Here is a 26,844-nt window from a genome sequence, read left to right on the forward strand (position 1 = left end):
ACACTCTCTGGTAACTATGGGTGAAGGAGCCTCGGTCCACATTCTTCACTGACAGGAGCAGCTTGGCTACAGTACCCTGGGCTTGATGCCAGTCAGTGTGGTCTCAGAACCCCTGAACTATTGATTGCCACCCTACTGTGGCTTCTGGCTTAGCCCAGAGGCTAGAAAGGTGACTTTCTCTGTTCCCCTATGGATGCTTGAGGTTGCCTTCCCTTCCTGGCTCTGTCTGGCTAATTCCTTACATATTGACCAGCCTCTTGCTTGTTCATTGCCAGAAGGGAGGGAAGGAGAGGTCTATAGACTTGCTTCTGGGCCTCTGATCAGTGTGCTATCTGGACAAGTGACAGCACTGATTGATGCTCATGGGACCGTTCTGTCCAACCATCAAGTAAACAGGCTCTCTACTTGGCAAGGTAGCCATTCCCTTTCTACAGTCGTACATAGTTTTCAGCTTTATTTATACAGATGACGAGATGTTAGGAAAATGACAGTATATTTGAGTAGATCTTCCCCACACACACACACACATATACACAAGAAGAGACACTTTTTATTTATCTCAGCAGTGATGTATCTTGATCACAGACTCTGTGAGCCCTCTAAGTGCTTTTTCTATTGTGACTGTGTCATAAACCTAATTCCAAAGATGTCAGAGCAAAGTGACAAAATGCTGGCACAGCAGGTGAGTCTGGCTGCCTGCTTATTGTGTTGCCGGGTGGCAGTCCCTCTCCAGCCCCGCCCCTTGCCATCACTGATCATCTGTGGTTGTCTTGTTTACATGTGTAGGTGATGATATTTGAACTGGCACGCCATGTGCAGTCGTTTCTCAGCGAGCATAACAAGCCCCCGCCAAAGTCTTTCCATGAAGAAATGCTGGAAAGGCAGGCTCAGGAGAAGCAGCAGAGGTTGCTGGAGGCCAGGCGGAAGGAGGAGCAGGAGGTGAGAACCAGCTGTTAGTGCTGGCCCCAGCCTGGAGGCCTCCATGTGTCTATTCCCACTCTCACTATGAGTGTGTCTGTGAGTCTTACTCATCACTTCATTCAGGAAATGTGCATTCATGTGAGAGAAATCACTACAAGTCACTGAGCAACACTACCCAGCTCCCTCCCTGCAGCCATCACTGGCTTGGAGCCCTTCTCTAAGTGGCTCATATGATTGGACTTCCTGTGTCGCTAAGCCTGCCAACCTGTACAGGAGTTCACTGAATCTAGAGGCTTTTTCCTCCTGACTGACAGATGTGGCTGATGCCCAGTGAGTAGAAGAGCCAGGAGTTAAACTTACTTTCATGGTCACTGAACATCTCTATTCTTCTGTTAACTTCTGAGCAGGGACTGCTTCCTGACTCTAAAAATCCTTTAAGATGTTTTATACCTTGGGTTTCCTTCTTGATTTTAACTTAAAATTGTTTTCTTTTTAGCCCCTTGATCAACTTAGTAAGTACTTATGTGGGTGCAGGTTATTAAAAAAAGAAAGAAAGAAAGAAAGAAAGAAAGAAAGAAAGAGGTGTTTCCCTAACACATTCCATAGCCATTCCTCATTCAGTGATCTGTAGGATTCCTCTAAAACAGTAATTCTCAAATTTTCTAATGCTACAACCCTTCAATACATTCCTCATATTTTGGTGACCCCCCCCCATCATTACATTTTGTTGCTGTTTTATAACTGTAATTTTGCAGCTGTTAGGAATCATGATGTGGATATCTGATGTGCACACCCAGGTTGAGAGCCACGGCTTTGAAGCGTGTCTTAATTGCTTACCTATGCTAGAGTCTATGGGGAAATTTAAGTTCATTTTCTTGAGTATTCACATGCTCTGATTTTTTTTAATCTTTGCATGTTTTTAATATTACACAGGCCAACCTACCCTTCCCCGCCCCCTCGTCTTCCACTGTTTTTTCTTCCATCCTGTTGCCCTTCATTTTCTTCTCCAGCTTCCTCTCCTCTCCCTCTCTTACCTCGGTTCTTTTTCCCGAGGCGGGGTCTACTGTGTATCCCAGTGTGGGTATCACAGACATGGCCATGTACCAGTGTCACAGGTGAGCTATGGGATTATCCCTTCAGATTCTACAAAACGGATGGATAGGCCTCCTGAGATTTTGACTGATTAGAGCAAAGTTGCATATTCTTTGTGGAAGAATTGGTATCTTATCCATACTAAACTTCCCATCTAGGACTGGGTTTATGTTTATTTCTTGGTATGGAAGTCTGGTTTTCTTTCTTGCTATAGATATTACTACTCATACTTCAAGACTTGGATTTTCTCCCACTTTCTTTAATGGTAATGTGTCTCCTAGTGGCATTTTATGCATACACATGACATACTTTGATCACATTCACCATGCTGCTATCCTTCCTCGTCCCTCTCCTTCTCCGTCCTCTGGCACCTTTCCTCTTTCCAAGTAGCCCCTTCCTGCTTTTAGGTGCTTACGTCTGGTTCTTGTTTCTGCCTCATTTTCTCCACCCTATGCTATACTAACATCCTCTGTGTGTTTTCTATAGAATGTTGTTGTGCTTGACAGGGCAAACATTCTCCATCCCTCATATTCCATTGAGATGGATCTTACCCATATTGCTTGGCTCCTATTAAACCATGTCGAGTCCCCAGTTAGAGTACATAGTTGCTCAGTATTAGATGTTAGTGGGCCTTCAACTCACAGTCCTTTTTGGTATCTGATGTAACTACCTGTAAATTTAGATTATGGTTTTTTGCATTTTATTGCTATTTACATTTCTGATGACTTAATAGTCTTGATAAAATGTACAGTTGTAGGGAACTAAGAACAATTGACGAACATCAAAATAACTTAATACTCAAAAGGATGATGGGAGAAGGCATATTAAGGTCATGGTGGGCTGATGTGATACCTGGGCCTTTGCCACCCTAGGCCCAGGCTCCGAGAACGTCCAACTTCACCACACCTGTCTAAGTCCATGGAAGGCAACAGCCCCTGCACCCAGCCTCTGCACATGGGCAGATGTCGAAGCTAGAAGAGTGAAAAGGAAGACAGACCCAGTACCTCACAGGGAAGCCTGCTGCTCAGAGACACTGGCAGCAGACATGAACGTGGCTACTCCAAGCTTTCATGTGTAGATCTCAGGAAATGAGGGCCCTGGCATGGAAATTGAAAAGCTATGTGAGTCCAGAATGGACCTGCTGGGTGCCTTCTATAGATTGGTGTCTGACCTGGTCTGATTTATTTCAGCAACGTGAAATCCTCCACGAGATTCAGAGAAGGAAAGAGGAGATCAAGGAAGAGAAGAAAAGGAAGGAACTGGCTAAGCAGGTGCCGTCCATTCTGTACCAAAGGATCTGCGTGTCCTCTTGTAAAAGTCCTTATGTCCACGGGAGACAGCTTTCCCTCTCATGTGCTAGAGCTAAAGCCCGGCCTTTCATTTATTACGTTTTGGGGTCTGTTTCTTTTGTTTTCTGATTTGTGGAAAAAGGGGCTTGAGACAGGGTCTCACTATGTATCCTTTGCTTGCTTTGAATTCATAATATTACCTAAGCTAATCGTCTGCTCTTGGAAGTTCTGCCTTAGCCGCCCTAGCTCTCAGAGCACGAACATAAAGAAGCACTGTGCTCTGCTTACCGAGTATTTTTAGATTTCCAAAGCAGGTGACAAAATCCAGCATTGTATATTGTCTGTAAATAACTCTGGTTTATATAATTACAGTAATTTATCAAATGAGTCCAAAGGCAGGAGATTGAAATTTTAATTAGCCTGGAATAGAACTTTTATTAAACAAACAAACAAAACAGTTTGTTCTTACTGAAGAGCAAATGGGAACCTTACATACCTTCCTAAGACTCGATTTGGTGATAGAAAGAATGATTCGCCATCAAATTCAAGAACAAACTGGATGTGATCGGGACATTCCTCATTCTTTTCTGGACATTGCTGGCAGGGTCCCATGTGCTACAACAGGAAACAACACCCAACCAAAGCTGTCCTGCTGTAACCTTAGAGATGACACTCTTCTGTGGCTGTCTTTCTGAATATTAAAACAAAGGGACTGTAGTGCCAGTCTGCCCTGGGTAAAGCTGAATCCAAATCTGACATTTCTGTTGCCTCCACCCTCCCATCTTACCTCTGCACTGCCTCCTGTCAGTCACTTTCTCTCCTCAACCACCCAGTCTCTAATCATCTCCAGTTCTGTCTTTTTAACTTTCCAGGCAGATCCTAAGCTCTCACATATAAAAATCTCATGCTCTTAAAGCTGTGATGTGGACTTCACTTGTTGACCTAGAGTTGGCTTGGGTTGACGCACTCTATTGAATGTGTACACTGCCTTCATGCACACAGGTGGAGGCTGAGGTCGACTGCCTCAATGGTTTGCCACTGTTTCTATCTGTAATTTGTACTGTGTGTACATGCTTGCACATCCATGTGCCACAAGTGTGCAGTACCTGAGGAGGCCAGAAGAGGCCATCAGATCCCCTGGGATTAGAACCTAGAGACAGTTGTGAGTTGCCATGTGGGCTCTGGGAATCTAACCCAGGTCCTCTGAAAGAGCAACCAATGCTCTTAACCCTTGAGCCCCTTCCACTTTATTTTTTGAGATAGGGTCTCTTACTGTGCAGGGTCTAGACTGGCTGGCCAGTGAGCCTCCAGGATCATCCTGCCTCCTTGGTGACACACACACCACCACATCTTTTTTTTTTTTTTTTTTTTTGGAATGTAGGGAATCAAAATTCAGCTCCTGTGCTGCTTGTCCAGCTATTCCCCTGGTGCACATTGCACCTTTTAAGTTGAGTCTAGTTGTAACACTGTAAGCTGTGATAACTGTTATTGTCAACTTGACACAACCCTGAATCACTGGGAAGAAAGTCTTATGAGAGATTGTTTACATTAGGTTTGGTGTGTGGTGTATCTATAGGAGAGTATCCTGATTGCCAGATAACATGGGAAGGCCCAGCCCACTGTGGGCAGCATCAATCCCTAGTTTGGGGCCCAGGACTGTGTAAGAGGAGGAATCATAGCTGGTATGAAGCATGCTCACCTCCACTTCTCTGCTCCTGACTGTAGGCTCGTGCTTTCCTCCACTGTGGCCTAACCACCGTGGTGGGCTGTGAACTTCTCCCCTAAGCTGCTTCTTGATCCAGTATTTTTTCACATCATCAGAAATGGCACTAAAACATCCCGATCAAATAAAAATTTATTCTGTACTGAGAGGGTGATCCCAACTGAGCTTGTCATCCGCTTGTATGAACAGCTAATGTGGATTTCATTCTCCCTTCCCTAGGAACGTTTGGAAATTACTAGTTTGACAAACCAGGACTATGCCTCTAAGAGAGACCCAGCAGGGCACAGGGCAGCTGCCATCCTCCACGGAAGCTCTCCTGACTTTGTAGGAAATGGTAAAGCCCGGACACACTCCTCAGGAAGGTCCAGGTGAGTCCCTCAGCCTTCTCACATGCAGGGTGAAAGATGGGGAAGGATAAAATGACCTGCAGTGAGTGGCAGGAATGCTTCACCAACTGCTCAGCACGTTTATCTCCATCTGTTAGCTCACTGTATGAAACCAAGTCTTTATTTAACTCTTTCTAAGTACCGTCACATATTTGCTGTGTGGTGCTGGTGTTTGAACCCAGGGCCTCACACACACTGGCTAAGCTCTGCCTCAGAGCTACAGCCCAGCTCTCTGTTTTACTTTATTTTAAGGCAAAAATCTTACAGCCCAGACTGACCTCGAACTTGTGATGCCCTTGGCCTTAGCCTCCCACAGGGATAGATTAACAGGCATACATCGTCATGCTTGCCTCCCAGTACCTCAGGAAGCCAGTCACAACCCACAGAACAGCCTACAACACTGCACAGTCTCACCTTCAGTACAATTTGATTTGATTCAATGATTTAAATTTTTTATCCATCTGAATCATCACTATCGACTCAAATTTCACTTTTCATACTGTGTGTGTAACTTCTTTTTGTGCAGTGGTAGTGGGTCTGAGAAACAGGGTTTTAGATAATGTAGACTGACTTCAAACTTACTCTGCAGTCAAATTTGCCCTGAAGTTCCTACCTCTACCATGTAAATGCTGGGATTACACCTGGCCTGTTTTACTGGGTTCTGGGAATTAAATGGAGGGCTTTTTGTATTCTGGGCAAGCACTCCATCAAGTGAGCTGCACGGCCTGCTATAGTTAGGTACAAACATAGACAGAGGCGTGGGATTTCCCAAAGTGGATACAGTATAAAATACCCATTCCTAGAGGAGAGAGTCACACCCTCTGAGGTAGGCTCCTAGGTCCTCTGTCATCAGAGGGCACTGGAAGAACACTCCTTCCTCCATATTCTTACTACTTAGAGATTGTCTCTAGCCGTGTGCTTTGGCCTCCTGCAAACCAGAAAGGAATTTGAGTGCAGAAGCCATGAATGGAGAGGTTATTAAATATTATAGGTTCTTCAGCTCATTTTTAATTAAAGTTTTATTTATTATTGGGAATGTGTGTAGGTGTGTGTGTGTAGTAAGATTAGCACATGGGACTTCCCGTGCATCCTGGTTTAAAACTAGTGGTGGCTCTCGGCCTTGGTGGTGGCAGATCTCGGACAGCCGTAAGCACCAATTATTTTTTTTTATTAGATATTTTCTTTATTTACATTTCAAATGTTATCCCCTTTCCTAGTTTTCCCTCCGAAAACCCCCATCCCCTCCCCCCTCCCCCTGCTCACCAACCCACTCACTTCCATTCCCAGTCCTGGCCTTCCTCTATACTGGGGCATAGAACCTTCACAGGATCTAGGGCCTCTCCTCCCATTGATGACTGACTAGGCCATCCTCAGCCACATATACAGCTAGAGCCACATGTCCCCCCATGTGTTTTCTTTGATTGGTGGTATAGTTCCAAGGAGCTCTGGGGGTACTGGTTAGTTCCTATTGCTTTTCCTCCTAGGGGGCTTCAGACCCTTCAGCTCCTTGGGTCCTTTCTCTAGCTCCTCCATTGGGGAAGTCTTTCCACCGTCTCTTCTACAGTGGTCCCTGAGCCTAGGGGAGAGAAGAATGTGATATAGATGTCCATTTAGGGCTTAGCATTGTGGTCACTGATGCTTTGTGCCTTTGTCAGTTGTGGCTCTCAGTGCTAATCAGCATCTATTGCAAAGAGAAGTTTCTGTGATGATGGTTGAAATATGTACTAATCTAGGTATAGCCCTGTTGATAGGAATTGATTTACTATAATGTCCATTTAGCAAAATCTTGATCCAACAATGGTGCCAGATATGGGTGTCATCTTGTGGAGTGGGACTTAAATATAGTTAAAGTAGTTGGTTACTCCCTGATGTTGATGCCACTATTACACCAACATGTGTATCTTGGCAGGGCTGACCTTATTGTGGCTCACAGAGTTTAGATGTGGGCAAGATCAATGGTGACTTTTTTTCTCTGGTAGCATGCACAGCTCCTCCTAGCACTCTGAAAGCTAGCCAGGTTAGTGCCAATTTAATACCTCTGTGTTCTGTGACTCAAGTGTGTGGTGATGAATATTCTAAAATACCTTCAAACCTGTCCTCTCCAGGACATTGGGATGGGTTGGACTAAGAGGACTGAGTAGTACCATTTGCTGGCTGGGGCAGAGCTCATACCAAGGGCTGCTAGATTCTTCATGTAAGTCTAGCATATGGTTTTGAATCTTTACTTGTATCCTTTTCTCCAAAAATCTCATTGTGTTCTTATTTGTACAAGAAGAAGCTTAAACAGAACTTCAATGTACTGATTATGCCCCAGCATTTAGAATATGTGGGACATGTGGGTGGCATAAGAGACCCACGAGGGAAAAGGTTGGGGAAGGCTAGAAGTCTCAGGATTGGAAGCAGAGACACTGGGCTATGACTGAGCAGTGTCTGTATGTAGGAGAAAGTTGAAGGTGTCCAAAGTTGAAGGCTCCTCTGGATGGGGAGCTAGTGAGGAGATGTGGGGTGGGGGTAGGGTATGTAGGACTCATAAAACACAGTAGGTGATTATGCCACCAACTAAATTCAAAGAACCAAAGGAAAATAAAACTGAAGTTGACAGTGGAGGAGGAGGGTATTGGTTTATTTTCGCTGCAGTGGTAGAGGCATGAATGATAGAGGCTGGACTGAAGACACAGGGCTCTAGTTTGAATATGAAGACCCAGAGTAAGTGTGTAGAGAGTGCAGCCTGCAGTGTGGGGATGCAAGGAACAGATTGAACATTGAGGATGGAAGGACTAGCCGGTGGGCCAGTATCTGGTCAGCAGGTCTGTAGAGGATGGAAATGAGGCATTGCCTACAGTCTGTCTTCAGTGTTGACTTAAAGACTGCTGCCAGCACCAGACACCTATGGGTAAGACTAGTTGTAGGGACTGGGAACTTCCTTCCCTCTGTGCTCCTTGTTTTCAGCAAAAGAGCAGGTCTCTTCTCCTAGAGACCATGCAGATTTCCTGCAGCAAACTTCATCAGAGCATTTCCAAGGAACGTTCAAGCATAATGAGCTCTGTCCTTCACTGCTCACTGTATGCTGTCCCCCAACTTGTTCATTGCTTTTGCAATCTAGTTTCCCAGTGTGTATTCCCCATCCATGGCAGGGGAAAGAGAGGAGAGGAGAGAGGAAGGCAGGGAAGGGAGAACAGAAAAGAGAAACAAAAATATAGAGAGGTTAAGTGTTTAGGGACAGTCATGGAAGGGATGACAGGGAGTGTCTATCAGAGACAGTGAGAGAGTGAATGGGCATTCCCTGGCTGAGGCCCATGCTGGAACAGTGAGGACTCTGAGCCCCTGCTTCTGAGTGTTCTGCAAATGCACCTGTGCCTGGGAAATGAGAAGCTATGGGATCAGTGAGGGATGAATGTAAACTGCCACGGCCAGCTGAGCTTTCTACTGTGATGGACAGCCAGTAGAACTTGCTGCAGTGATGGACGGCTGAGCTTCCTATATAGATGAAATGCTGTGTCTCTGCTGTATGGATGTGTGATTGTTTGGAGGTCAGCTATGTAAAGTCAGCTTTTTCCTTCCATGTTCCAGGATCAAACTCCGGTCATCTTGCTTTTAAGACAGCACTTTTAGCTGCTGAGCCTTCTTGCCTGGCCAAGATCTGCATTTTAATTTCAGTGTAAATAGGAGTGGTTGGTGTATACCACTCTGAATGGAGTTTATGGCATTCATATGTAAAAGGGAGCAACGAGAGTGGGCAGGAATTCATTTTCCCACTAGCACTTTCAACTCCACCCCCCATAGACACAGAGACTGGACTCAATGGGCTAATAATTAGGAGGGGTGAAGGGGTGAGAATTTCCTGGGTCAAACTTTAAGTTAAAGGAAAAAACATTGTCCGCATTTATTTTTCAGGCGAGAACGTCAGTATTCTGTGTGTAGTGGTGAACCCTCTCCTGGCTCGTGTGACATCCTCTATTTCTCTGTGGGTAGCCCTGATCAGCTCATGGTGCACAAAGGGAGATGTATTGGTGAGTAAACTAGCCAAGGCCATTAAGTTAATTTAGTGACAAACGTTAACCCTGATGTACCAGAATGGACTAGAGGTTGACATCTCAACCAACATAGTGTGAGGAAGACCTCATCCTAGCAGGAAGCTGTAATTCTGGCCCCTAGGGTGAGAAGCTACTCAGCTCCTGTAATGTAATATGGAAATACAACTGTGCTCTTGGAAATATATTAGCAGACAGATAGTTCTAAGTATTGCATCATGTGCATCTGGTTACTGAGAAAATGTGTATAAACAAAATGAGCCCTGATACTTGTGATCTTTGATAACCAAATCTCTGCTTTTTCCTTCATGGTACTTACTAGAGATTGAACCAAGATCCTTGTGCATACCAAGCAAGTACTGAAGCACTGAGTCATATCCCCAGCCCCCAAATCTCCTTAAGCTACTTCTGTCCATCTGCTTGGCACTATCCTACAAGGCACATTGTGCCTTGACCGGAAAAAACACCTTATTTTCTCTACATCTAAATTTGGCAGTTGTCTCTGGTGACTCCTTGGAATGAACCTTTCTCTGCAATTTGGGATTTTAATTATTTATTGAAAAATCTAGTTTTCTATATTGACTTTCTTAGCCATCAAGATGAGCTGCTAGGACTTGCTGCTATGTAGTGAATTGAACAGTTAACTTCTATTTTCAATCCTATAATTGCCAGAATTAATGGATAGTATATCAGAGGTCAAGCTCGCTTGCTTTCAGCATCTTTCCTCCTCATTTTAAGGTGGTACAAATAAACCAGAGAGCAGCTAAGGAGAGGGCAGCAGATAAAAGGGGCAGAGAGCAAACATCTGAAGAGCCTCTGGTCTGGACACTCAACCTGGGACTGTGTCTAGCGGCCTAGACAGACTAGGATTCACAGACACAGGGCTGACATAGGCCCCAGCAGAGGTGGTTGGCCTTGGACTTGAGATTGTCCTTGATTCAAACATTCCGAATTCGTGAGCTGGCAACATGAAACTCCCGCTTCAATAACCTGGGAAATCAGAAAGACAGTACCTCAGGCTTAGTCTCACTGTGTGCTTATCAGTTAGATGCACCTTTTTAACTAAATTATTTATTTTCTCACAATGGGTCTGGCATTGGAAATAGACCCTAATTTCTATGAAGTATCTGGGTTTTTTTAACTATTAACTAATTAATTTTTTAATATTCAATAAGACATTTTCATTTTGAGAAGCAATATATAATGTTTTTTTTTCAGTTGAAAGTTGTAGTTTAGAGACTAGAGGATGTTTCTGGCCGTGGGTGAGGTGCTGACAGCTGTCTGGATAAGTAACTGTTGCTGGCACAGCACAGCTTCAGTCCGTGTCCTGCTCACACGTCTTCAGCCTCAGTACACTTGCTCTCTGGGTTGCCTCCACCAAGAAAAGGGTGCTATGAAGGTAGCAAAATGAATTTATAATTTAAAAGCCCCAGCAATTATAAAATGTCTAGCTATTTGCACACAGTGCCAACGAGGTAGCTTAGTGGCTAGGGGCAGTCACCCAGCAACCTGAGTGACACCCAGAAGCTCCATGGTAGAAGGACAGGATCAACTCTCAAAAGTGGCCTTGTGACCCACACACAGATGCTGTGGCATACACCCATATGTGCACACACATAGTACATGAATGTTTCATGTAAGTGTAAGTGTTATACTTACATGAATGAGTGCCAGTGCACTGGGATCACACATATGCAGTGAGACTTCATGTGAGCCGTGTTCTTCTTCGTCCATCCCATAAACTCTTGGTGTCACCATCTCCAGTGAGCTACTCGACACATGATCCTAAAGTTGCTTCCCTTAGCTGACAAGTTTTCAAACATAAGGTCTTAACCGCTTAGGCTAAGACTTTTACAAGTCATTATGACTAGCAGATAATTAGGTTGTGTGCATTAAAATCTCTAAGTTGCCAGCATTTCCCTGAAGTAAAAACTGCCTGACAAATGCAATGTCTAGGTGAGCAAATTCAGCCTTAATTCTCCACAGTACTTCTGCTAAAACTGTCTTATATATGCAGGTGATTTTTGTTCTGATTTTTCAAATGGAAAATGTAATTATCAACAGCTCTTAAATTATTTGTCTCATTAGGGAAGTGAAGCAATATCATGAAAAACTAGACTTTTTGTACTAAAAGGGTACAGCTGCAGAGATAGCTCAGTGCTTGTAAGAAGGCATGACTCTAACCCCAGAACCCACAGTTAAAATAACAGAAAGCCAAGCTTGATGGCATGCGCTCGGAATATAAGTGCTGGGGAGGTGGGGCAGATTCTTGGAGCTCACTAGCTAGACAGCACTGTGAAGCAGGGAGAGATCCTACCTGAACAGCAGCTGGGAACCAGCGCCCAAGCCATCCTGTGCACACCCATACACACCCATGCGCGCACACACACACACACACACACACATCATATGCACACATAGGGCTAGATCACTATATTATTAGTGGTTCCAAGCTGGAGATGAGTCAGCAGCCTCGCGTCACTTGGTAATACCTGAAGACTACTGGTTTTCCATGCTGGGGACTGAACCCCACACCTAGCACACACTTATCCAGTACTCTACTTCTGAGCGCACCCAGTCTACAGGCGTATTTGACAGTTGATGCTGTGGTAGGGGTGCTACTGACATCTAACTTGTTGGCAGCCGGACACAAAGTGTCCCCTACAACCAAGGACTGTGTGGCCTGGGCACCTCAATGCTACGATGAGACAAATTAACAAGAAGAAAGCATGGAGTAAGGAAAACAAAGTAAAAAACAAGTGATGCTTTCTTCTTTTGCTATTATAATCTTTAATGGCAACAGAGAATTTTGTACAACAGGGTTTAATGTTATAGCAGTTCTGATCCCCAAGGAGAAAACGTGCCTGATAGTTAACTAAGTGCACTGCTTTCAGCCTTAGCTCTCATTCTGGTTCTTTCCCTCTAAAACACTGGGCAGTGGGCTTTGCTGAGCATATACAGAGTTTGTGCCTCTGATGAAGCCACTTTTCAAATTAGACTAAGCTGTTGCACTGTGCACACTAATCTATGTTAGTGGGATGACAGGGCAGCTGTGGTCTCCAAGGATGGATTGCAGAGGAGAACGGCGCTGGAGGTCCAGTAAGATGCTCTTCTCTCTCTCTCACCCGGTGATAAATCTCATCATCGGTTCTGAACTTTCTACAACAATTAAGATTTGAAGGCTCAGGTTATGTTGATAATTATTTAAAAGTGCTTACAAATGGACAGGTATTGCAGTAAATGATTCTTTTCATAGTTAGCATGTAGTACACACACACTTTACAAGCTCTGGTGATCTTTTCTGTCTGTCTGCAGGCAGTGATGAGCAGCTGGGAAAGGTGGTATACAATGCTTTGGAAACAGCCACTGGCAGCTTTGTCTTGCTGCATGAGTGGGTCCTTCAGTGGCAGAAGATGGGCCCTTGCCTTACCAGTCAAGAGAAAGAGAAGATTGACAAGTGCAAAAGGCAGGTAGGTAAGCCTGCGTGGTGGAGCACAGAATGGGAAGACCAGATCAAGGCCAGCCTAAGCTACATGGCAAGCTTGAGGCCAGCCTGGGCTGCAGAAGCCCCTGTCTTAGATTCAAAACTGAAAGAAAATGTCAGTAAGTGTTTGTCATGGCTGTCCAACGGCCCAATCTCAAACTGTAGATAATGAAGCAAAAAGCCTGCCCCCATTGACTCCCACAGAGAGTCCCCAGAGTGTGAGGACCATGTGACCCTCACCTTCCCCAGGCCTCCACGCTGCTCCCACTTCTGTACCTTGCCCCAGCCTCGCACGCACCCTCCTGTCTCGGCCCCTGTGATTTCTGCCTTGCTGGTATTAGTTACCACTTCATAGCTGGGCTGTTTGCAATTATTTATATTTTTTTCTGCTCTTTTAAAATGTTGCTTTAAAATGACTTTTGAGGGATCAGAGGGATTTTTTTTTTCTCTTTTGTTTATGTGCAAGGCTGTTAATGAGAAAAGAATTTTATATGAGTTAATAATGCTGGGCTCGGGAACACTTAACATTCTATTTCTTTATTCTTTGCTTAATAAAGAAGTTAGAAAACCGCCAAGCAAGAGAACTTTAACGCACACCAAAATCAGTAGTTAGTGTTGGATGGCGATCATATAATAAGTTTAAGGATTTTTCCTTTGTATTATATTATATTTAAATTTATATTTTTCAGTGCTGGGAATTAAACCTAAGGTCTCTTGCCTGCTGGATAGATGCTCTACCATTGAACTACACATCCATCCCCTGGATTTTAAATTTTTTTACAATAATTCTTAGTAGAAGATTCTATTTTGAATATGTTTCCTTTTTTTCTGCTAACCATATCACACACATACCCCAAATTTTTGATTTTTAAAAGACACAGCAATTTTATGGTATTTGGATACCCTGTTTTGGCATTGAAGTTGATAATTAGCTAAACTTTCTTGCATTTTTATGTACTGTCAGGTTGATTTACCAGTTTAGGGGAAAAATCAGGTCATAGTATCCTATTTTCCCATCTTTGAAAGTGTATTGTCTATCTCACACCTTACTTTTGGAGTGAAACACCAGCTAATGTCATTTGCCTAATATCCTACTCAGATTCAAGGAGCAGAAACAGAATTCAGCTCCCTAGTGAAACTGAGCCATCCAAATATCATCCGCTACTTTGCGATGAACTCCAGAGAGGAGGAGGACTCCATTGTGATCGACATTCTGGCAGAGCACGTCAGTGGCATCTCTCTGGCTACACACCTGAGCCACTCGGGCCCAGTCCCCACCCACCAGCTGCGCAAGTACACAGCCCAGCTCCTGGCAGGCCTGGATTACCTACATAGCAACTCCGTGGTGCACAAGGTTCTGAGCACGTCCAGTGTCTTGGTAGATGCCGAGGGCACTGTCAAGATAACAGACTACAGCATCTCTAAGCGTCTGGCAGACATTTGCAAGGAGGATGTATTTGAGCAAACTCGAGTTCGTTTTAGTGACAGTGCCCTGCCTTATAAAACAGGAAAGAAAGGGGATGTGTGGCGTCTTGGCCTCCTGCTGTTGTCACTCAGCCAAGGACAGGAGTGTGGGGAGTATCCGGTGACCATCCCCAGTGACCTGCCAACTGACTTCCAAGACTTCCTGAAGAAGTGAGTGACAGGGATTGTTCTGTCCTGCTTTCCTCCTATACAGCTGAGGAGCGGGGAGGCTGAAACGTGAGGAAGGGAGTCAGGGCGAATTCCTGCCCAGGCTCATGTTTTCTCCTTCCTTAGTACAGCCTTCCACCTTCTCCTGAACCCACTTGAGTTTAATAATTGATTCGCAAACTACTGTTGGGAGGCTGCCTGGAATACTCTAGAATTTTTTTCCCATTGCTGTCTACCCCAGAAGCGTTGGCAGTGGTAAGAAGTGGCCTGGGTGTGGTAGACTTCCTCTGTTACTTTGCTGCTAAGTCCTAGGAGAGCAAAGAGAAGGCCTCAGGAAACCATTCAAGAAGTGTGGTTCTGCCCTCTCTCTTCCTGACTCGTCCTCCAATGGCCAGGTCAGAGGACCAATTCAACACCTGTTTCTAGACAGAGGATTTTCTACTTGTGAATCACAAGTGCATAATCGTTACAAAGCCAGCTTTTAAAAAGTAAGTGTGTGTGTGTGTGTGTGTGTGTGTGTGTGTGTGTGTCCGTGTGTCCGTGTCCATGTCTGTGAGAGCAAGAACCCATTGACGTTTGTGTCAATCGAACCAAGGAGAGGGAACAGCTTTCTGGAGTCTTCTCGCCTTCCACAGTGAGCTCTAGGCACTCACTCAGGTTGTTGGGTCATCAGCCTTGTGGGGCAGCCTCCTTCTCCCTCTTCATCTCTCTAACCCACAGCCAGGCTCTCTCCAGTTTGAGGAGTCCTTAATAAAGAGATTTTCCTTGTGCCTAAACTATTTGTCTAGGACTTTCCCCTCAGTATTTTCTACCTTCACCCTGAATGTTCTCAGTCTAAGCCAGCACTACCCCTCAGTCTCTAATAAGAAGAGAACTGAGCATTCAGTTGTTTCTGGCACCCCTCTGGAGCAGCCTCCTGCAGGCCTGCCCTGTGCTGCTGCTGCTGCTGCTTCCTCCTCCTCCTCCTCCTCTTCTTCTTCTTCTCCTTCTCCTTCTCCTTCTCCTTCTCCTCCTTCTTCTTCCTCCTCCTCCTCCTTCTCCTCCTTCTTCTTCTTCTTCTTCTTTTTCTTTCTCTCTCTCTCTCTCTCTCTCTCTCTCTCTCTCTCTCTCTCTCTCTCTCTCTCTCTCTCTCTCTCTCTCTCTCTCTCTCTCTCTCTCTCCTCACCTTCGTTTCCCTAGTCACTCACCAAGTCTCTTCATCTTCTCTCTTGCCTTAACATTTCTGTTTGCCTGTGACCTGACCATAGTGATCCCTGTCACCCACTAGTTCGCTGGTCACTCATATGGCAGTCTCTGAATCTGAGCAGTCCCTCTGCCACACATCAGACTTTCACTGGTGATGCACTACACAGATGATGGCAGCCACATAAGACTGGCTGTGATATTGGAGCTGAGTTAATTTATGCAGTACATACTGTAATGAAGATTCATTCTTGCGCTGTGCCCCTGTCTTTAAGCAACATAGAGCGTTTAAATGAGGCTATTGGTATGCTGCAGAAAGTAGCCATGATACTTTCCTCATTTGAGGAAATGGGCCAACATTGAGTCTGTGTGCAACCATTCTCTCCTTAAAGTATATAAACTTTTAAGTTCTTTTTAAAAGTCACTTATGATTTATTTTAAATGAAATAGAACTTTTCTTAAGTTTTTTCTTTATGTTAGTACACTGTTGCTGTCTTCAGACACACCAGAAAAGGGCATCAGATCTCATTACAGATGATTGTGAGCCACCATGTGGTTGCTGGGAATTGAACTCAGGACCTCTAGAAGAATAGTCAGTGTGTTTAACTGCTGAGCCATCTTGCCATCCCCCCAAATAGAACTCTTTAAAAAAATGGATTTAACTGCACTCTACAGTGAGGGTGGCTGAGGTGACAGATGGGATGATAAGTTAGTAATGAAAAGTCTCATTTCCATCCTTCCCATGCCCCCTGAACTCTCCCCTCTTCTCACTTCAGCAGCCGGGCAGTGGGCCAATCAGAGGCCTGAGACTTTCCTGGTTGTTCCTTAGAGGAGCAGCTCCCCTCTGTGCTTCTGAAGGTGACTCTGTTAACATAGCTGTCATCTGGGATAATGTGTGTGTGCCTCCTTCTGGGGTGGGGCCTCTGATGGCCTGCTTAGTTGGGGTGGGTGACATTTGGGTTAGGTTGTTAGCCTTGCTGTCCACTGCAGTTAGCAGAAGAAGCAAATATCTCACAAAAGCAGAGTGGACTCCTCCTGGGATCCCCATCGTACTTAGTTAACACCCTTGGGAAGTCATCTGGGAGGTGGCTGAGAGCTCAGGTGTAGGAGCCAGATGGCAGATCCTGGACTAACAACGTCCTGGTAGCTATAACTATCTGAAAACACAAGTCATTCTCAGTAGGTGTTAGCGTTTTCTGATCCACATCTGTTGTCACAGCAGTCACATTAATGTTACAGCTGAGCCAGAGTTGATAGTGCTCTTCAGAATCTAGCACAGCATGTGTGAGGTGTGTGTGTGTCTGTGTGTGTCTCTGTGTCTGTGTGTGTGTGTGTGTGTGTGTGTGTGTGTGTGTGTGTGTGACACTGAGGAACAATCCCAACAGTAAGGGAATGCATTGTAAATAAATTCTGGCAGTTCCCTGACTCTTGCAAGGGTTGAGTGGGTTCCACCTCTCCAGTGCTGGCTGCCCCTGGCCCCTGTTGCACCCAGACTGCAGCTTTCAGCGCCCTCAGCAGTAAGAGCTGTGGGAAGTTCTGGGCCTGCCCTCCCTTCTGGTCTCAAAGCTGAGACTAACATGGCCTCTGCTGCTGGTCGCCACTCTACTGCCAAAATGATGGATTCTGAAAATGTAATCTTATCAGTCGAGAGCTCCTCAAAGCTGCAGTTAACTCTCGGCAGGTTTTAAACCTGTTTTGATCCAGATCTGTTGTGTCAGTCACAGTAATGCACGGTGGTAGACTTAGAGTGGATAGTGCACTTTAGAACTTAACACAGTGTGTGTATGTGGTCAGTGCAGTGGGTATGTAGGACTGGAAATATCCCCAGGAGAACCAGAGAATATACTAGGAAATCCCAATGGGTCCAAGCTGATGTAGGAGTTTACTGACATAATTGTTTTTATTGACATAAAATGTAAAGACATGGCTGAAGGCAAATAAACTCAATATCCTCAATAACCCATTATGACTGGGTGTTGTACACTTGTAGATGGAAGCAAAAAAGAAAGGGTCTGTAGCGATGCACATTAAGAGATTAAGAGATGGCCAGACGATGGGAAGCAGAGGCAGATGGATTTCTGTGAGTTCAAAGCCAGCCTGGTCTATACAGCAAGTTCTAGGACAGCCAGGGCTACACAGAGAAACCCTGTTTCAAAGAAAACAAACAAACAAAGGGAGGGAGGGAGGGTGGGAGAGAACTTCTATTATTTATGTATTCATTCATTTTGAGGCAGTCTCACTTTGTAGTTCTGGATGGCCAGTAACTTACTGTGTAGAGCAGGCTGGCCTTGGTCCTGTGACTTTTTAGCAGTGTTGCTCAGTGCTACCATTGTGTTTCTGGATCCCCAGCATCTGATTGCTATCTTTGGAAAGCTTGATTTAGGTCTGGTCCCCAGCAGGCTTAGTTCAGCAGGGCACGTTACTGAGCTGTGAATGGAAGTGACAGTCCAAACCTGCTCTATATGGCCTGAGTGTATTTCAGATCATTTTATGCCTCTATAGTTAACAAAATGTTGTTGGTTTTTCTTTTCTCTTTTCAACTTGAGCCCAGTCTACTGTGGGATATGCAAACCATGAAATGGTGTTTATTCATTTAAATTCACTTTTAAGTATATTTTCTTCCAAAAGTAACATGAATTTGCCAATGTGTGTTTAAAAAAAAAAGCAGACTGATAGATAAGCTGGGTAATGAACTAGAAAGGCATTTACACTGTGCACACTGAGATTCTTCTCCCGCTCTGAGGTGTGTCTGCCTGGACGACAAGGAAAGATGGAGCCCTCAGCAGCTGCTGAAACACAGCTTTATAAACCCTCAACCAAAACTGCCCTTGGTGGAGCAGAGTCCTGAAGGTGAGTTATTGCCTGCCTACAATAACTTTAACAACAACTAATACCTTTTCTTTTTCTTTTTTCATTTTTTCATTTTTTTTTTTGCTAGGGTCCCACTGTGTAACCCAGGCTAGACCTCTTGGTCCTCCAGACTCTGCTTCCTGAGTGCTAAGATTGCAGACATTGCAGGCATGCCCTACTACACTTGACTACTTCTTTGATGATGATGATGATGATGATGATAAAAAGGCAGAGCCTGAAACTGAGAACGTCTGCCTGAATTTTTTTCCTTACCTAGGCCGGGCCTCACTTAATCCACTTATGTGCAGGCCTTGTGTTTATGAGACTGCTTTGTGACCCTAGTTCTTCCAGCCTCTATAGATGGAGTGGGTAGAGCATCCCCTTCCTGCTGTGTTACTCACATCACCATGTTATCTTAGAAGAGCTTGGCGGGGACCAGGAAACCTGAGTTTGGGTTCCACCTGCCTAGTTCAGTCACATTCTCTCCATCCCTGATACCCTCACCTGTAAAATGGGCCAGCTGTATATTCCTGCCTGTTTTAAAGATGACCGGGTGAGAAAAAATGTCAAAGGATATGAAGTGCTTTTCAGACCACTAGTTGGAGCACCTTCCTCTCATACTTAGGTTGTTGGCGCCTGTGAGCTGTCTGCTTTTTTTCTTATTATTATTCTCATTTATGTGTGTATGTGTGTGTCCATGTGGGTATGTGCACATGTGGATACAGTGTCCAGAGAGTCCAGAAGAGGCCATTAGGTTCCCTAGAGCTGGAGTTACAGGTAGCTGTAAGCTGCTCAGTGTGGGTGCTGGGGACCAAACTGCAGTTGTCTGCAAAGGCAGTGTGAGCCTCCACCATCAAGCCATCTCCCAGCCCAGTCCTCTGGGAAGGCTTTCCTCATGCCTCTGCTCTCTCTTAGACTCTGAGGGACAAGATTACGTTGAGACCGTCATCCCCAGCAACCAGCTGCCCAGCGCTGCGTTCTTCAGTGAGACACAGAAGCAGTTCTCCCGGTACTTCATTGAGTTTGAAGAACTACAACTCCTAGGGAAAGGAGCTTTTGGAGCTGTTATCAAGGTACAACAGGGTTGTCCCCAATCCCTTTTAAGCTTTCTCTTTCCTTCCCATGGCCTCAAGGCTTGGTTTCCATTTTGGGAGTGAAAAGGGAAGTGAATAAAATAAGACTCTTCGAAGCTGGGAGCACTTTCACCTCCCGGAGTTAAAGGCTTTCTTTAAGGCCACCCTGGACTCATTAAGAATACATTGTTCCTGTGTCCTTGGTTGGCTCAGAACAATGACATGAAGAAAAAAAAAAAAAAAAAACATTACTTATAAGCGTTGTGAGCGGTCAGGATCTCTGCGTGAAGAACATTTCCCTGTGCTTGGATCAGGAGGGGAGTTGACCTCTCTACCTACCCCAGTGTTGTCAGGGAGAAAAGGATTCCAAAGTTAGAACAGAAATGGCATTCAAGCTGGGAGACCGTCTTGGTGCCTCATTTTCTAGCCTAGGAAGATGGAAGATTACAAGCATGTCTTAGGGTCTGGCACTGTTAGGCCTCTGCTCACTCGGCCTGGGTAAGTGTTATTACATAATGTAGGAAGAGGCTTCTGCTGTTCTTATATAATTTAAATGTTTTCTAACCCACTAGAGATGCAGGTTAGAAAGTATGAAGAACAGCTGAGGTGCGTGCCATGGTTTACGTATGAATGTGACCTCTATCCATGAGGCATGTATGTGTTTGGGATTCTGAGTGTATAGAGAAGCAGGCGGCACTCTTGTGTTGGATGATTTTTGTGTGTTTTGGAGGGTTGTTTTGTTGGGTTTTGGTTTTGTTTGTTTGTTTGTTTGTTTTGAAACAAGGTTTCATGGTGCCTGGGCTGCCTGGAAAACACAATGTAGCAGAGATGGCCCTGAACCCTGGTCCTTCTCCTGACAGCTGAGTGCTGGGGCTTCAGGCCGGTGTTCCCATGCCTGTTTGATACTGTGCTGGGGATCAAGTCCAGAGTTTGTGTGTACTTGGCAAGTGCTCTGCTATGTGAGCTATATCCCTGGCAGGTGTTTGAGAATTACATAGCCCAGGCTGTCCTCAAACTCAGTGTGGCTGAGGATGACCGTAAGCCTCTTGCCTCCATCTCCCTGTGTTAGGGTTACATAGCCATCTTAGAAGTGTCTCTCTTACTGCACAGGCCTCTCAACCAAAGCAGCAATTCATCAATCTTCCCACAGTAAAAGAGGGCCAGGCTTGAGCAAGGCAGGTATCCTACAAGAAAACTCATCGTTCTAGGAGGAGTTATAATTCAGTGTCACTTTTATTAACTATATGTCTTTTTTTGATTCTTGAATTTATCTTATCAAACTTTGTTTCTTTCTTTCTTGTCATTTTTTTTTTTTTTTTTTTTGGACAGGCCCCTTGCAACCTTCCTTATTTACACGATCTTAAAGATGGCTAGTGAGCTGCCGTACCAAGGGCATCTTCATCTTCCAGGCCCTCCTTTCTCCTCTTGCGATGCCCTGGCTCTCGCCCCTCTGCAGACTGCCAGCTGAGCCGAGCAGCCTGTTTCACCGCCAGGCTTCTTTAGCACTTGCCCTTCACCACTTGAGCTTCCTCGTTTGGACAAATGAACTGCTAGGCATTTTTAGTGCATTAACTCTTACGGGAATGTGAAGGAAAACCTGGGACAGTTAATTCAGTCAAACCAGGGGAGCCTTCAGGGAGGGGTGGTGTGTGAGCACACTGGCCGTGGGGATGCGTTTCTGTTGTTTCGTCGTGCTCCTATTTTTATTGCTTGATGTTATATCATCAGTTTTCAATTTAGTTTGGTGACAAAAATCAATGGGCAGCATGCTCGTTGATGGTGACAGCTGCTGTTGGTCGGGCACACCTCCCTGGAGCTGGGGGAGTCTTCTTTCTCCATATGCTCTCATGTATTCCTTATTGTCCCCACTCAGACTAGTAATGAAAATGAATAAATGCCATGTAGGTAAGAAAACTGAGTCTCAAGGAAATCGAATATCTCCCAATTTACTTGGCTTTAGAAATTCTTCGTAAAATAAATTTTCATTAAAAAAATTTATTTTAGGTTTGTTAAAATTTCTGGAGTTTCATCCATCATTAGTGACTTTAAATATTAAGAAAATAAAATCAGCAGATGGAAACTTATACTGGCTTTAGAAAATTAATTTTGCTTTAAAACTAAAATGTATTTTGATACATATTTAGCCTATATAAAAACAGAAAAATGGGAAGTAATTGTCATGACATTAATAAAACTTATGGCTCGATATGTTAACCTAATTTTAAAGAAAATGTTACACTTATTAATAAATAAATGATTAAGACAAGCATGGTGGTCCATGCCTGCAATCCCAGCACTCAAAAGATGGAGGTGGAAGATTGCAGAGTCCAAGGTTAGCTTTATCTCCATAGGGAGTTTGAGGTCAGCCTGGGCTGTAAGAGACCCTGCCTAAAAACAAAAGAAAATGTGTATTCCGGTAATCCAGGTCTGAAGTAGAAGGATGTCAAGTTCCAGACCTGGCTACATAGTGAGATATTTCCCCAAAAAGAGAGAGGAGAAAAAGGAGGGGTGAGGGAAAAGGGAAAGAAACAAGGAGGCAGAGATGAAACTTGTGCCCTCCCCAGTGTCTCCCAGCGGAATCCGCACATCGGAATTTCTTGAACATTTTCCCTAGTTTGGGGGCATCCAAAGCTTTCCTTGGCTTGAATTCAAACTTTGTGGCTCTTAGCTATTATTATGGGTTCTCAGACTACAAGTTCTGTTGGGGCAGAAATGGGCCATTCGGTGTAAATGCAGGGGTGCAAGGTTCTGGGCTACGAATCTGACCAGGTCCTGTCCCCTACTGCCCCACAGGTGCAAAACAAGCTTGATGGCTGCTGCTATGCTGTGAAGCGCATCCCTATCAATCCTGCAAGCAGACACTTCCGCCGGATCAAGGGCGAGGTGACACTGCTATCGCGCCTGCACCATGAGAACATTGTGCGCTACTACAACGCCTGGATCGAGCGGCATGAGCGCCCAGCGGTGCCTGGGACATCGCCCCCAGACTGCACACCCCAGGCCCAGGACAGCCCAGCCACCTGCGGGAAAACATCAGGCGACACTGAAGAACTGGGCAGCGTGGAGGCTGCAGCACCGCCACCCATCCTCAGCAGCTCGGTGGAGTGGAGCACATCTGCAGAGCGTTCTACCAGCACCCGCTTCCCAGTCACGGGCCAGGATTCCAGCAGCGATGAGGAGGACGAGGATGAGCGCGATGGCGTCTTCTCCCAGTCGTTTCTGTAAGTGTTTGTGGGAGAGGACCCCTGGTCCCTAAGACAATAGGCCACACCAGGGGTACTCAGAATCCCAGTGTGTTGGCCCTGTTAAGAAAGAAGCAAACTGATGGAAACTTCTCCTTCAGGGAGTAGCCAAATGCAACCCAGAGGAATTTTAAAGATTCCCCACATCCAGGGCCAGAAGAAAGAAGCAGGCGTGATTTCCAATACTTTATCTTGATACATTTAAGAGAATTTGTCACAGGGCACTGCTTTAAATCACAGCTTCCAACTCTGTGGACCACTGAAGAGTCTTGATAACTAACTGGCCTTGGGACTGAAAATTATGACCCAAGGGCAATTGTCTTAGCAATTTACTTCATTGTACTCAGTTGGATACAATTTATTACAATTCTTAGCAGTTAATTACTTTGTGAATAATGGAGTTCGTTCTTAAAGAGGTCTCTGTTGGAGGCTGGAGAGAGGGCTCAGTGGTTGAGAGAGTTTTTTACTCTTTGAGAGGAATTGAAATTGATACCCAGCACCTCCATGACTGCTAGCCATTTGTAACTTCAATCACACGCCCCCTTCTGGCCTCCACAGGCACAGCATACGTATGGAGCACAGACAATGCTGGCCCAACACCCATGCATATAAAATAAAGACTTAAATAACTAAACTAAAGTTCTGTATTTAGGTAACAGAAAAGAAAAAGCAACAGCCCAATCTGTATTGATGTTGTAGAGTAGTGGGTGTGTCTTAGTCACTGTGCTATTGATGTAACGAGACACCATGATGTCAAAGCCTATCCTCAAAGATATAACTCTTCCAACAAGCCACGCCTCCTGATCCACCAACTGGAGGCAAAGACTTCAGTATATGAATGAGCTGTAGAGGCCATTCTCTCTCAGACCACCCCATGTAGAGTGCTCGAGCTTCTTGGATTTTCTGGTGAACTAAAAAGAATGTCAGCTTTTTGCTTTGTTTGTTTGTGTGTTTAATATGTCTTTATTTCTCTTTTTAAAGACCTGCTTCAGATTCTGACAGTGACATCATCTTTGACAATGAAGATGAAAACAGTAAAAGTCAAAATCAGGTAAATATTTAAGTAGGAGTTACCTAGTTTCACTCAGAGCATGATATGTAAGGAAATGACATCATCTAATGTTATAAACACCAGGTAGAATGTCAGAGCCTTAATCTGGTAGGTGGATATCAGTTTAAAAATACACCCAGTCATTTAAAATACATCCTATTTATGTTTGGGGCTTTTATTCACACCATAAATTCATACTGACATATAGAAGAAGTAAGTTGGCATGCTGTACTTTTTCACATGGTGGAAAGTTTCCCAGAGGAGCTAGAGAGTCGGCTTAGCAGTTAAGAGCTCTTACGGCTCTTGCAGGCTTGAGCTTGGCTCCCATCCCCCACATGATAACTCACAACACCTGTAAACCAAGTCCCAGCCAGGGGATCCAGTGTCCTCTGCCTCCACGGGCATCTGTGAGATAAACCATCTTCTAGAACAGTGTTTTAACCAGGTAGTGTGAGCCTGCAATGTTTAGTGAGTAAATTTAAAGGACCACCGCGCCTTGTTTTATTTCTGATGTTGTGGACAAGAAGAGAGAATGCCAGAATGCACTTTACTTTTAGTAAACGTAAGTTTTGTTGCTAGAGCTTGTCCTTTCCAGGGGCTGGGAAGGTGGCCTGGGGGGGGGGGGGGGGGGGGGGGGGGGGTTGGGGCATGCACTGCCCTTGCAAAGGAGCTGAGCCCAGTTCCCAGGTCAGGCAGGCAGGTCACAGCTCCTGTAACTCCAGTGCCAGATGCTTACTAGATGTGTACTAGGTGTGATATAAAGCACACTTCCGGGGCTGGAGAGATGGCTCAGTGGGTAAGAGCACCCGACTGCTCTTCCGAAGGTCCAGAGTTCAAATCCCAGCAACCACATGGTGGCTCACAACCAACTGTAATGAGATCTGACTCCCTCTTCTGGTGTGTCTGAAGACAGCTACAGTGTACTTACATATAATAAATAAAAATAAATAAATTTAAAAAAAAAGCACACTTCCCCATATGGCTCATGGCTTTAAAAACTTGACAAATATTCTGGACCCTCAGATCCCACGGAGCCCTGCTTCCTTCTCTGGTCAGGATGCAGAGAGTAGAAACGGTGAGCTGACCATTGTGACTAAATGTGGCCTGTAATAGCTGCATTACTTGGAATAACAGGATAATCGCCAGCATTTATGAGTTCACTCACAGGGAGTAAACATGTAGACACTGTTAATACACATTCCGACTGATTTGAAGATTTGAATGAATTGGCCAGTATGGTTTTAATAAGTATTGTTAATTAAAAGCCACTTACGCCCCTTTGCTTTCATTTTTTAATATAAAGTTAGCTACAATAATAGCATAAATAATCTAAACTGCTAAAGCAAAAGTTATATTTGCTTTAGTGTTCCTTGTGCATTTAATTATCAGGGGCATCAAATTTATGCTTCCAGTTTGGTTCAATTAAAGACGACATCCCATGAGCATTGTAATTGATGGGTAGAAACCTCAAGGGCTTAATAATCTCCACAGACGCTTCACAAAGAGTGTAAGTAATTTAGTACTTGAATCCAGTTATTTCCAAAGTAGAACTTTTTAATTTTCTTTGAAAAGGGAAAATATTGAAAAATGTTCTTCCTCATAAAAAGTGTAGTCAAGGGACCAGAGAGCAGTTAAGAGCATGAGATGTTCTTCAGAGCACTGATTCCAAGCACTGTCTGCTGGCTCACAGCTGCCTGGGTCTCAGGAAACCCTGTGTCTTCCTGTAGCCTCCACAGGCACTGGCCCTCACACATACATACCCACACACAGGCATGCACATAGAGGCAGAACTAGATAAAATAAAACCAGAAGAAAGGCTTTAAAAACCTAGTGCAATGCATCTGTATGTGCTTCTGTTTGAGGTTATGCACACCATATGCGCTGCCCCATGGAGGCTCTAGCTGCCCTGGGGAGGCTAGAGGGCGCTGGATCCCCTGAAATGCAGAGTTAGGTGGTTGTGAGTGCTGGGAATGGAACCCAGGTCCTCTGCAAGAGCAGTAAGCACTCTAAAACCACTGAGCCCTTAACTATTTTCTGGGCTCTCCAGCCCTAGAAAAGACTTTTTTAAAGGTATTAGAGAGAAAATTACCTAGGGGAGACAAGCAAGTTGGCCTTGTGAGGAAGGAGGCTGCTTATCACGTGCTATGTGAGTGGCAGCTAAGATGTGTTCAGGGTGTAGCCCAGAGGACACTGAACCTTCTGACAGTGTGAAGACATCTGTTAACACAGGCTCACCCTGCATTCATTCCATCCTTCTTATCAGTAGATCCTCAAAGGTAAGGCCTGAGCAGGAGTCTGTGTGTTGCACATCTTACCTATCTCCTATGGCTCCCAGGGTTGTGTGTAAGCTCTGCAGAATCTCTGCTCACCAGACTTTCCCTTTAAGTACTCCAAGCTCCTAAAGGGTGGTGGTTGTACTCTGCTCTGCTGATGTCCCCTAAAGCGATGGAGGCTATGCACAGGAGACTGGGGCCTTAGACACAAGTTCTTGAAGGTGATGATGCTCTTGTTTAATTTCAGCCCTCAGTTTGAGTTCTGTGTTCCTCTTGGCTTAGGATGAAGACTGCAATCAAAAGGGCGGTAGCCATGAGGTTGAGCCTTCAGTGGCAGCTGAGGCTGTGCACTACCTTTATATCCAGGTGAGACGCTGGTGGACAGCTCCAGGATGGAGTACCTCTCACTGCTTGTTGGCAGTTATGTTTTATGATGGACTGCAAGGTTATGGACAAAAAAGGGCTGATTGGCATTGCTAAAGAGTAATTGGCGCCAGGCAGTGGTGGCGCACGCCTTTAATTCCAGCACTTGGGAGGCAGAGGCAGGCGGATTTCTGAGTTTGAGGCCTGCCTGGTCTACAAAGTGAGTTCTAGGACAGCCAGGGCTACACAGAG

General features: G+C 44.9%; 1 protein-coding gene across 3 annotated transcripts in view; it reads left to right on the forward strand.

Annotated features, from left to right (window-relative positions):
• Positions 1-26,844, forward strand: part of Eif2ak4 (eukaryotic translation initiation factor 2 alpha kinase 4) — a 92,645-nt gene that overhangs the window by 18,884 nt on the left and 46,917 nt on the right. For all 3 annotated transcript variants that reach the window (XM_021183477.2, XM_029471630.1, XM_029471631.1), the window contains 11 exons: positions 787-939; positions 3,204-3,284; positions 5,245-5,393; positions 9,306-9,421; positions 12,758-12,912; positions 14,026-14,561; positions 18,484-18,590; positions 19,506-19,663; positions 22,457-22,884; positions 23,887-23,956; positions 26,512-26,595. In XM_021183477.2, the coding sequence (XP_021039136.1) occupies positions 787-939; positions 3,204-3,284; positions 5,245-5,393; positions 9,306-9,421; positions 12,758-12,912; positions 14,026-14,561; positions 18,484-18,590; positions 19,506-19,663; positions 22,457-22,884; positions 23,887-23,956; positions 26,512-26,595 (2,037 nt within the window). The remainder of the gene's footprint in view (positions 1-786; positions 940-3,203; positions 3,285-5,244; positions 5,394-9,305; positions 9,422-12,757; positions 12,913-14,025; positions 14,562-18,483; positions 18,591-19,505; positions 19,664-22,456; positions 22,885-23,886; positions 23,957-26,511; positions 26,596-26,844) is intronic.

Source organism: Mus caroli, chromosome 2 (assembly GCF_900094665.2).
Source record: "Mus caroli chromosome 2, CAROLI_EIJ_v1.1, whole genome shotgun sequence".
Lineage (NCBI taxonomy): Eukaryota > Metazoa > Chordata > Mammalia > Rodentia > Muridae > Mus > Mus caroli.